Source organism: Mastacembelus armatus, chromosome 21, assembly GCF_900324485.2.
Source record: "Mastacembelus armatus chromosome 21, fMasArm1.2, whole genome shotgun sequence".
NCBI lineage: Eukaryota > Metazoa > Chordata > Actinopteri > Synbranchiformes > Mastacembelidae > Mastacembelus > Mastacembelus armatus.
Window position 1 is genome coordinate 20,984,485 of NC_046653.1, and position 12,433 is coordinate 20,996,917.

The 12,433-nt window shown below is 40.7% G+C and overlaps 1 protein-coding gene across 3 annotated transcripts in view; it reads left to right on the forward strand.

Moving 5' to 3' along the window:
• Window positions 1–167: 167 nt before the first annotated feature.
• The window catches only part of cacnb4a (calcium channel, voltage-dependent, beta 4a subunit), a 27,428-nt gene continuing 15,162 nt past the window's right edge, over window positions 168–12,433 (forward strand). For 2 of the 3 annotated variants that reach the window (XM_026294601.2, XM_026294602.2), the window contains exons 1-2: window positions 168–634; window positions 1,807–1,890. In XM_026294601.2, coding sequence (XP_026150386.1) covers window positions 572–634; window positions 1,807–1,890 — 147 coding nt within the window. In that variant the 5' untranslated portion in view covers window positions 168–571. Of the gene's footprint in view, window positions 635–1,806; window positions 1,891–7,394; window positions 7,529–12,433 lie in introns of those variants that run through there. The other variant, XM_026294603.2, reaches the window with a different exon arrangement.

Below are 12,433 nucleotides of genomic sequence, written 5' to 3' on the forward strand. Positions count from 1 at the left end.
AGCTGCTTAGGTGCCACATTCACAGACTACATGGTGCAGGTCATGGTAAAGTATTGAAAAATACAGACACTTTTAAACAGCAAAAGGCAAAAACAAGGTTAAGGGTGTTTATTGCAGTGAGCTCGGGACATTGGATATAAGATATGGAGCAATATGAGAAACTGGAACGTGGGACAAAATGAGGGAATACATAGTTTATTATAAAGGATGGACACTGTTTGGAAAATGTGATTTCTAAAATGTTTGCATGTTTTTTCGTTTTCTAGAAACTCTGAAGTTCTGTGTTGAACCCAAACGCAGCACTACTCTGTGTGGTGGAAGCGGAGGGGGAGGGTTGGTGTCTGTACCCGCACTGATAAACGCGCTCCATCCGAGCAAACTACAGCAGCTCGGGGCGCATCTGCAGCGGTGACCGGAGCCGAGCGCACGGTAACATTTTCGTCTCTTCTGTCGTCCTGAACCCGGAGCGAAGCTGGAGCCGGCGGTTCACTGTCCCCCGCCGGAGCAGCAGCAGTTCCAGTGGAGCGGCTCTGAGCGGCAGCCTCCTCCCTGGACCGATGAACTGGCCGAGATGTCCCGGCACATCTACACCCGACACGGGATAGGAGACGGGCTGCAGAAGCCCGTGTTCCAGGTAGGAGAATAAAACATCACCGAGCCTTCTCTGCTTTAGTTGTACTTGTTTTTTGTAATAAGAACGGACACAGAAAGCCTTAAAGTATTAAAACAATAATAATAATGTTTGGAAACATTAATATAATAGACGAACAAAACACACGCTCCAAATATAATACGCAGTATTGAAAACTGATTTTAAAAAAAATGAGCAGGCTGCTGTTCCCCACAGACTCACTAAAGTCATTAAACAGCTCTGTGTTTAACTGCAGCTCCATTTTTCATCACTCCTAATGAGCCCCTGAGGTGTCATCAGTCCAAAAGAGGCGCGGGTCCTGCAGTGTGGAGAGGATTTGATTTCTTTCAAAAGAAACGAAATGATGTGCTTAATTATTAAACATGTTCTGGTGGAGCTGCACTCATGATGTATGAGGTGGACTGAGGCTCTGCTCCACTGAAGAAATGCATTTTTAGCTGAATCTGCCGCACAGCTGAAACTGAAGCTTTGATTTGGATTCTGCTGCAGATATTTGGATCAAAACGTTTGGTTTATTTTCATATTGGTGCAGATGCAGAACCATTAAAATATACTGTGTAGCAATAAATCAAGCCTGTTTATTGATTTCCAATACTGGCTGTAATGGCATAGCTTAATATATTAGACACAAAGTGAGCTTTCACTGAGAAGACAAAATCTCTGACAATATGAATGAATTATATCTCATGAAATATATTGTCACGATGCCAAGCTAGACTGACAAATATATTTATAATGAGTCAGTCAAAAAAAGATCAAAAGACCTTGAGATAAAACTCGTCTGTCAACTGAACATCTACAGGTTTTGGATTGTTGGTCAGATAAAACATTTGAGAACATCATTTTGAGCATGCCTTAACAAAGTTAATGGATAAATTAAAGAAGAAAATAATCAGCAGGTTAATTGGTAAAGATGAATGTAATAGATAATGCAGCCTGACTAAGCAGCAGAGTCTGTGTTGGGTTTAGGAAGTTTAGGAGCATCCACTTTAACTCCAGATGTTTTCCAGTGTCCAGTGACTCTCTCCAAGGTACTTCTGAGTGGCAGTGGGACAGTAAAGGGTAAACGCAGGGCTGATACATCAATAACAGGATCAGAAATACAGAATGACAGAGTGGGTTGAAGTTGTGCGTTTGTTATCTGCCCTCACCAGGCTAACAGAGGAACTTACTCCAGACGCAGCAGACTGAAGAGGTCGGATGGCAGCACCACTTCTACCAGCTTCATCCTCAGACAGGTAAGGGCTCGATGCTCAACCTGGAACTGACTGAAAAATATTTGGTGGGTTCTGCTAAGCACAGCTGAGGCTGACAAAGTCGAGCTTGAGCCTTCGTTGTCCTAAAAGGAATGAATAACGTGGCCTTTCTAATCAGGTCACCCTTTGAACAGACACAGTGTTTTGCACCACTGGTGTTGAGGATCATGGGAACAGCAAAGCTTTTATAAAACTGGCTGATCTTTTGCAGATTCTGCAGATCCATTGTGTTAATTCTCACGTCTATTTTTCCTTATTTAGTGGGAGCGGAGTTGTGAACGTAAATCCAGCTGTAATGTCACATGAGGAACAGGAAAGTAACATCCTTTGTTTCCAGGATGGCAGCTTGTGACCTCTGTGCTGTAGTTTGGGGGATCAATGGTCTTGAATTGCATCAGCGTGGGAAATTCAGCCTGTTCAGCTGCTTATGAGGCGTCTGCCAGTCATGTATAATTCATACAGATGGTGCGAGGCAGGACTGTTTGAACGCGCTCGCTGCCGCCTTCTTTTTTATGTGCCACTGTAAAACAAATTCAAATTGGTTTGCTGTATTAAGTCCCTTCTGTAATTCATAATGGATAAGGGACTTCAGCTACCCTGGACTTTGACGTCCCGCTATCAAGTTACCAAGGTAACGGAGGCTGCAGAGGCCAGTCAGCTGTACAAGGATAGTTTGTCATTGGCTAACTTTGTCCCAAACACCCACTCTTTCTTTTTCACAGCCTCTTTCAGTCTTTCATTTCTCCATACCTGACCTCAGGCTCCTCCGTCACGTGCTGGCCTGTGCCAACACCACACACCTCTCAGCGGACACCTTAAATCCTTAAACCTTAAATCAGAATGAATCAAGTTGAAGGTTTTTTCGTGAGAACCTGCCAACAAAAGCACATGCCAGCTTGTCAAAAGCAATAGCCAGATGTGATTTATGGTAGACTTCAGTGCTTGTGTCTGTGGCTGACGCAGTTTCTGTTATATTTAGGTCAGTTTGTACACGAAATTTTATTGGGTGAGTCCTGAGGAATTGCAGGTTATGAAAGTCTTGTGTTTGAAAGTAACAGTCTAATTTTGTACTTGATTCCCTTTAAACCATATTTGTTGATCAGATAAAGGTATGACTATAGAGCTTGACACCACACAATGATGGATCCCCGTGAATAGTACAGTCCACGTCACGGCTTTGCATTTTAATTAGCGACATATGTTCAACCTGTTGGCATCACACATTAATTACTGAATGCACGAAATCACCAGGAAGTAACGACGTGGGTCACAGGAAGGAGGGAAAACCAGACGTAATGGTGAGAAACAAGCAAGGAAATAAAGATGTAACAAGGCAGAAAAAGGAGCAGAATCTAAAAAGAAGGTATGAAGAAGGATGGAGAAATGTACACATGAAAGCTCTTGCTCATTCCTTTCCTTATAACACGCTCACAGATTTCTGTAACACCCCCGCTGTGATTTGTGTCATCACCGGTGCGATCGTCATCAGGTGAGAAGAGGAGCAGTGGGCTCGCTTTGATTCCCTCATGTATCCATAGTAACAGCCGCCCTTCAACAACAGGGGTCAAGCCCAGAAGGCTGATTAGCAGGAAACTGCACCTCCGCCTCCTTTTTAGGAGAAGGTGCATTTTTGTACGGTAACTGCTCACATGTATGTGAGATTTACTCACCTTTACTCACCGATCTTACAAACTTACAGTAAGTCCAGTTGGCATTTCTGTATTTTTTTTGCTGTTCATCTGGGGAGTGGACTTTGGGAGCAAATTGAGGTTATGAGTCACATGCCCAGAGAGTGTTCAGGGGCATTAACTAGAGGGTCGATTTAATGGAGGTTGACACTAAGTATTAAGGTTAAGGGAGTGTGGCAAAATTGTCCAAGCCAGAATCTGTCAGGTGACCTTGGACAGATAAGTCCATTTAAGGGAAAATAAAGGAAAAAGAAATTCTGAAAAGAGAGAAAACTACTTTAAATTGTTGTTTTAAAATGTCAACATGGTACACTTTGCAGGAAGAAGACAGAATGTATTCCAGACGATATGGTACATGAGTATGAGTCATGAGATGCAGAACAGTTCAGTGGATTCTCTGAATCGCTCTTTTGCCCAGATGGTGTGCTGAGCACGCACTAGTCGCATGGACAGATGTTTCTGCCCGAACAATTTCCGGGCCAGCCTTGATAAGAGGATACCAAAACTTGGCAGATGTTTGCTCTCGGGAATAATCCAGAGAGATGCAGGGTTGAAATGGCGCAGAGGACCGTTTGTTTGTTCACTTAGAGAGCTAACGCATGCTTACCTGTACATGTGCTGGATACATAATCTGCATCAAAACAGAGGTTGTCATGTTTTTTAGAAATGTCGTCTGTGTTAAAGAGAAATGTGAACTCTAGGGGAAAGTATGTCAGGACATGAAGTTTACCAGCAGGTTCTAACCAATGACAAAAACAGTGGTGGGGAATTCTGAAGAACAGCTACTAGAACTTGTAAATAAGTAACCTGAACAGGATTTTCAGGGTTTTGTAATTAGCACTGTTTTGTTAAATAGCTACATGCAGTACATTTAATACTGCAGAAGAAAATGCAGTAGAGAAAGGAATGAGAGCATACTGATACAAAGGGTCAGATATCTTTTTTTTTTTTTTTTAGATGAAGAAAATACAGATGAGTCATTTTTCTCTTTGTTCTTTGTAATGATTCATTATTTTATCAGGTTTTTTACAGTTTGTGTAGTTCATATTCAGAATATAATCAACCAGGTCTGCATGTTGTTTTACACATTAACACATTAGAAGAAATGAAACAGAAATGAAACATTTTCATTTCTTGTAACACATTACAAGAAATGAAAATAAATAATGAATGTAATAAGCTTTATTCATTATCATGATAACAGCATATGATTGAAAGTAGCCAGGTGATGCATGTTACTGAGCTGAACTGTCAGATGCAGACTCACCAAAAAAACGTTGGTTTTTCTAACAAGGTTCATTGACACAGGCAGGAAAATATATAAAAAATATATTTAAACAGCTTCCATGTTTTGCTTTGCACACAGTATGTTCTGGTGAGAAACCATCTTTACTGCGCACATTGCAAAGTGAATGTTCAGTAATGAATTCTTTGGAGGCTTTAATGGCTTTTCAGTCTGAGCATGACTGAAAATGACCTTTTAGTCACAAAACGTCTGAAGTGAAGTCTTAGCCCATATTCACATCCCGGGTCACCCAGATTAATTCCCCACTGTCTGAAATTCAAATCCAAAACTTATTATGAATATAAGGCCTGCAGATTTTAGTGAAGTCTCATCTTGGGGGCTATGATGCAGCTTCCTCCAAGAAATTTCCTTTCATTTCTAAATGACATTGAACAGAGAGAATAAAGTTTTGGTGCCTGCAGCCCACAAAGTGATAAGGCTTCTTCTCATTGCTAATCCTACTTATGTAGGTCACAAGGCTCAACTCAGCAGCTTTTAATTTGTGAATTACTTTATAAGGCCCGACCACTGCTCTCCAAACTCACACTGGCATTGTGCACTACTCTGCCAGTACCACAGCATGACCCCTAGAGACCCCTAATAAGATTACCAAGAAAAGCAAACTTCTGGAGAAAATAACAAATTTGAGTTTTTGTGTTTCTTTCCTGATGAGCTTTATTGGCTATTTCAGTTCTGGACTGGGGTCGGACTGAAAAAATGAATGCTATGCTCCATTTCTGCTAATAGATTGCTGTAGCTATTACACACTGAACTTTAAATTCTCTACTAAAGCAAAGCCCTAATGGGTGTTTCTTCATGCACCTGCAGTCTTGTGGAGCTTGTGTCAGGTGGAGCCTGAAACTAGCACTGGGTGATGATAGATGGCATCCACACACACACACACACACACACACACACACAAACACACACACGCACTCATGCACTCATGCAAAGTGTACTGTAGAGGCCGAAGAGGGCTGAGAGCTGCAGAGTTCTCCAGACACAAATCATTATCTGAGCTCAGGTCTTTGATGTGTCACATCTCTTCCTCCACTATAATCTCTGATAAATGATTATGAAGCCATCCAATGTGGCTAAAGAGGAGAAATAAAAGGAAACTGTGGGAGGTTTGATGCAGATGCATCATGTGAAAGGAGCAGGTGCAGCTGCTATGACCTGATCTGCCGGTAGAGGGCGCAGTTGTTCTACTTTCTCAAAACTGCGTCTCAGACCACGAAAAGTATCCTCATTCACTTTCACTTTGATTGGATCCAGCAAGCATAAAATAGAGGACTAATGCATGTACTTTATGTGTTTTTATTTCTTCTGTCTATACTTCAAACAATGTACATTATTTTTTAAAGTCAGTCCCTAAATAAAAGCTAATATTATACAATCCTATGCTATACAAACAATTACTAACAGCATTAAAGTTACATATAGACAGACACTCAAACATGAACTTTGGTTTGAATGAATTATTTTCCTTTTGACTGAGTCATGTCATGTTGTTTCACTTTACAATTCACTGAATATTTTTAATCTGTATCTTCAGATAAGTCCAGATAAGTTTTACCATCTTTGAGTCTCAGTGTTTTCATTGTTCATGAAATGAATATTATCTCTACTGGATGAGATAAACACCCTCATATAGTATCTAACTTACAGCATATCTGCCTCAGAATAATCAAACTAAATATTTAGCAGGGAATCACTAAGAGCTTTGTACAGAAAGTATAAAATGATAAAATACTCAGACACAGAATAGTTGAATAGCAACAGCTTTACCATCTCTCCATTGACCAGACACTGCTGATGCTGACAAAAGGTGTCAAACATTAGACTTAAACTCTACAACTGTTCTTGATTGATTTCCTATATGACCAATTTGTAAGAGTCTTTGTAGATTGACTTTATGCTCATAGTGTGTTCACACACCCAAAGACATCAAAAGTTGTGTAACAGAGCAGTGTGTTAGTAGCATCAGGTCTGCTTCCTCTTCTCGGCTGTTTGTCTTTCTGCAGGTGTAAATTATATGCTAGTCTTTGCATATGGATGTGTAGGTTATGCGATTACCTCAGACACACACGTCCATGCATGGAATAGCCACAGCTTGCTGGTTATTGATGATCCCAGACCACGCCCCACCTCCTTTTATGCCTCTTCCTTATTCACAGCCTGGCAGGCTGACTGGAGCCTCCACCAGCCAATCAGCAGGCTGCATCCTACCTCTGTCATCAGCCAATGCTGGAGGAAGGGATTGGCCTGTGTGATCTCAGCTTGGAAGGCAGATGAAATGCCAGGTCTGCGCTGCCTCTGGGGACAACCAGGCTGCCTTATAATGGGAACTAACACTCACTCAGCTTGGGGGCAATAAAATCCAAATCAGCATCAGGAAACACAGAGCTCCACCTTGTTTTTCTACCTGGTGCTCTGGTGTGGTCTTGTTTCTCTGTGGTCTACCTTAGTGTGGAGGAAGACACTGCTGGTGGAGTCTGTCACTCCCCTGTCTTCATCATCCATCGCTTCTGGACCAAGTTGATCTTTTTCTGTTTCTGACTCTTTTGCGCTGAAGAGCTGCTTTTTGGAATCTCACTCCTCCATGTATGATAACTTGTACCTACATGGATTTGAAGACTCTGAGGCGGTGAGTGGAGGGGCGTCTGACACTTGTAAACCATGCCTTTCTGTTGAGTCGCAGCTAGTTGATCCCTACATAAACATCCACAGAACGCTCTGAGACTTGAGTGGGCTGAGCATCCACTCTTCTCCGGGGAGTTAGGAAAGGTTGGGGGAAGGGTGTGCTCAAATGTGCGTTGGCGTGTGTGTATTTGGGAGAGTGTGTGTCTTGGGGCTTCTCAGTTAACCAGCTGTACAGTTTTCTGAATGATACTGGCAGTCAGTCACTGCACGTCGGCAAATCTGAAGAGTATTTCTATCCTTAGGGATGAATGGCCAGTATGCATGCTGTAAAGCCCTGTATATGAGAAATGGAGATATTTGTATGTGAGCATGTTTATGTGATTCTCAGCAACATCTTGTTCTTTGCCAGTGGCAGAGAACCTTGTCTTCCTTTGTGGCTTCATTTGTATTTTTCTCACTTGTCTGTCTCTCTCGCTCCCTTTATCACATCCCACCACGCATCATCAAGGTTTATTAAAAAGACCAACAGCTATAATCTTAAAGATGTACCTGCTGTGCCCATCTGTAGAAGACTGATGTGCTGTTGCATAAAACCATGACGTCTTTCACACGATGAATGCAAGCATACTACAGATCCTTTGCTATTAAATTTAAATTCTCATCTTTAATGCCAGTACACACAGGTAGAGCTACTCGCTACCTTGGATACAGAGGTGCCAACATTATTTTGGACAGACAGGGTGAGGGCACCCATGGGATAAAAATGTGTCGGAGTAGTGGAAAAATGCTGACAAAAGCAATAAATGTTGGAGCTGCTGCTGCGTCGAGGGGAGGGGGAATCCCACTGAGCCAGAATCTGTCAAGACCTCTCTGTAACTCCACCTGACATCCTGAAGATGCAGGAAATCTTTTGCACATTAGCAAAATGACTAAATGGACAGAAGTATTTGGACACATTGTACTTTCCAACATATAGGATGTTGTTGGTTGTTCAGCATCTCAGCCCATAACCCTGGGCATTAACCTGCTGTTCTAACAGCCTCCACTCTTCACTGAGAGTTTAACTGCAGGGATTTGCTCCCATTCAGCCACAGGAGCATTGAGATCCAGAGCTGAGCTGAGCTGAGCTGAGCTGAGCTGAGCTGAGTTGAGTTCTGGTTCACAGTCTGTGCTGCAGTTCACCCAGTGATGTGGGATGATGTTGAGTTAGGGCTCTGTGCAGGAACAAACAACCAAAGAAATCATCATTTATGGACCTGGGTTCATGCACACAGGGATTTTCATGTTAAAGGAGGAAAAGCCAAACCATATAGTGTAAAGTAAAACAGGAAAGTTTTGGGTTGAGCAGCTAAAGAGCTGACAGTTGCTTTAAAACGCCCCAAAACCAACAGTAATTGAATCCTCAGATGATACCTCAGGTTGAAAGGCCCCTGATGGGTTTCTAACTAGGAACCTTCTTGCTGTGAGGCAACAGTGCTAACCACTCAGCTGCCACCTGCCTGTCATTGGACCTTGATATATATATAAAAACATTGGTTATAGCAGTTTTAATGTTTAGCTTCAGAAACCCAGTTTTAAGCTCAGTACTTTTCTCCTTATGTTCTTAGGTCATCTTTGGACCTGATGCTGTTTATCCTTGGAAGACATTGTCTATAAACAAAATGAACAGGACTTTTAGTTAGGGAGCCTGGATGTCTGAAATAACTTCCTCAGGTTTTTCCTTTATACATCCCTGATCCAGGAATACCATCTGTTCCTGTTGTTTCAGCTGTTGCTATCATGTGATATTGCTCCATTAGTTTTGGTCTGAATAACTGATGAGGCTATTTATTTATTTATTTATCTCACACTATCTCCACAAAATTTACTCTGTAAAATCTTAATATTATCATGGAGTCTATCTCATCCAGTCTATTAAGATACGGTATATTTAATTCATTTCATTTTTTTCAGTGCCACTAATTCAGCTGCAGGTTTCATTAATGTCTTGATTGACTCTTATCAGTTTTAGTCAAGCGGCTCCATTCATGGTGACACAGCAGGCATGTGGGTCTAATTTCGGTCAACACCCACTAAATCCAAAACTACAAAACTTGTTCATATGCACCTAAAGGTGGCTGTGTTCCACACTGGTCAGAGCGCTATTGGCAGCACTACAGAAAACATCTTTGGAGCTCTTACTGTCTTTGTGGTTTGCGATCAGTACTTGTCATTAGCTCACACTGTCTGGATTGTGTCATGTGTTTTTGCGTTTTCCAGCCTCATCATGTAGCACAATGAGCATTATGTCCCATCATGTAGAAGTAAAGCTAAGTTAAAAACATGATGTTGAAAAGTTTGATTAGCTGATTAGCAGGACAGATGGTAAAGTATAACTTTCATTTTTTAATAAAACCAAACAAAACATAGCTTTGTAATCAATGAATGATTGGTTATTGACATTATTGCTAATAACATGAAATCAAAAAAATGAAATGATCCAGATAAGTGAATTTCACAGCTGCATCAGTTCCCTAGCTTGCCATAATAATGTAACCCACTTACTACATTTTTGCACATCCAGTGTTGTTGAATGTGTGACTCACCTTTACAAAAGAACCAGTGTTATGTAAAATACAAAGCATAGTAAAACTTGTGCTAATGAATAATTATACTATTGCAGCAAGTATGTTGGAAGGTGGAATATTTGAGCCTGAAGAAAACACTGTGTACAATCAAAACTTGGGTCTTTTGAACTTTAGGAATGAAGTTATACCAGTGTATTGTGAGCTCAAGTCCCATGTTTGGGCGAAGTGGTTTTAAATAACTTTGAGACATTTCCCCTCTGACCCTCAGGCTGCTGTTTCTTGTGATGTTGGATCTAACAGAGAGAGAATGAATGCTTTTAGCCTTTTAGCTTGGGCCTGATATATGTGGAGGTCAGGGGAGGAAGTCTGGAAAGATAAGGCTTGAGTGTGGCATGATAGACTCAAGACTGACCACTTGACACTCCTAGACAATAACCTCACAAATATCTCATTGTCAATGAGTGTGTGTGTGTGTGTGTGTGTGTGTGTGTGTGTGTGTGTGTGTGTGTGTGTGTGTGTGTGTGTGTGTGTGTGTGTGTGTGTGTGTGTGTGTGTGTGTGTGTGTGTGCGTGCGTGGAGAAACAGGGGACAGAGAGAGAATAGGGTGGGAGGTTGGTTGTCAGAGTTCTTGCTTGTGTCTGTGCTCATGATAGTCATGCTCTAAATACTCTGTCATTTCCAGTGAAATGTATTGATGGACATCATCTTTGTCATGGGAATATATAGCAGCAAATAAAATCGAATTCAGTGTTGAGTTCACACAAGAACAAACAGCAGTACAATGCAAAATATCATAGCACATTTATGTTTTCCAAGGGTGCTTGGAATATAGATATAACGTATGAGAGTTAGATTAAAATGTGCCTAAGAGTTATGGCAATAATAGCTCACATCTAAAAGAATGTAGGTAGCCTTCAGTAAAAGTGCTCATAAAGAATTTTGTAAAGTTGGATTAAAAATGATTGGGTTGTTGAAATTTTGCAATAATAAATTTAACTGGGAGACAGTCTAAGTATCAATCATCATGGCCTGGACTGAAATACAGAAGGAGCTCATAGTTTAGGAGTTGTTTCCCAGAATGCAACGTGCTTTGTAAAAGGCCACATGGTGGGCTAGCAGCTCCAAAAACTAATCCATCAGGTTTTGGCCCACTGCCTAACTTTTGCCCAGTTTTCACTCAGATCTGTAGTAGTTCACTGCTGAAATGATGATGACAGAACAGCTTAAATAAAACATGAAAACTAAGAGTGTATCAATTAGTCAATCAATCAATAAGTCAATCAATCAATTAGTCAACCAAACTTCATTTACAAACCACCTTTCATACAGGTTATGCAATTCACAGTGCATTACAGATGATTGAAAAAAACAAAACAAACAAAGTCATACCAAAAGCTTAAAAGCAAATTAGTTTAAAGTGAGCTTTGTCTTTGTAAGTTGATTATTTTTTAATTTTTTAAATGTTAATCAGATAAATCAAGTAATTTGCAGATATTACCCTTAGCTGATAGGCAATTTCTCTTTTTATGTTTACGTTTATTAACCTAAATTTTGATTTAAAAATGTAATTTTCACTGTAAATTTTCATGAGCTGATATATTTCAGACAAACAAACCTCCATATTGGCAGGAAAACTACCTCCTGTTTCCAGAAAGGTGAGTCATGATTTTGAATAGTGAAACATAGAGCAGGTGCTTTTAGAGCATGACCAGTGGTGAGGTGATTTTATTTGACTTTCTCTTCAGTCCTCCAGTGATATTTTTCATTCGTAATGAGGCAGTAAATAATAGTTATTTATATCAAAGAAAGGCCCCTATGGCTCTGAATGGATCATTAGCAGAGACGCCTGGAAGCTCTGGACAAAGGTATTAATCCTCACTGTCCAGCCTAAAGGACTGATTTCAGAGACATAATGCAGTTTAAAGCCTTCACTGCATAATTTCTCATTTATTTTCATTCAATTATTAATGTACAGCAGTGATATTTTTCCTCTGAAGTCATGCAGCCAACGCTCATCAGTTAAAAACAAAAACAAGTCTTCTTGTTGTCTTTTAGCTTTTCCATTATATAATGACCGTCAGATTTAAACACAGCATGTATGTTCTTACTTTGCATTTTCCACGATGGGATCAGTTGAAAGGATAACCCCTCGTTTTTAAATTGACTGCATGTCACTGAGATGAGTCAGGCTTGTAATGTACTCAATGTTGGTAGGCCTACAGGAGGCATACAGTGAGTCATAATGATAACAGAGTTTATCAGAAACATACTGTACCTCTGTCTCTTTCATTGTAGCGTGGAGATAGCTGATCGCAGTGCAATCATGCAAAACATCTGTCCTG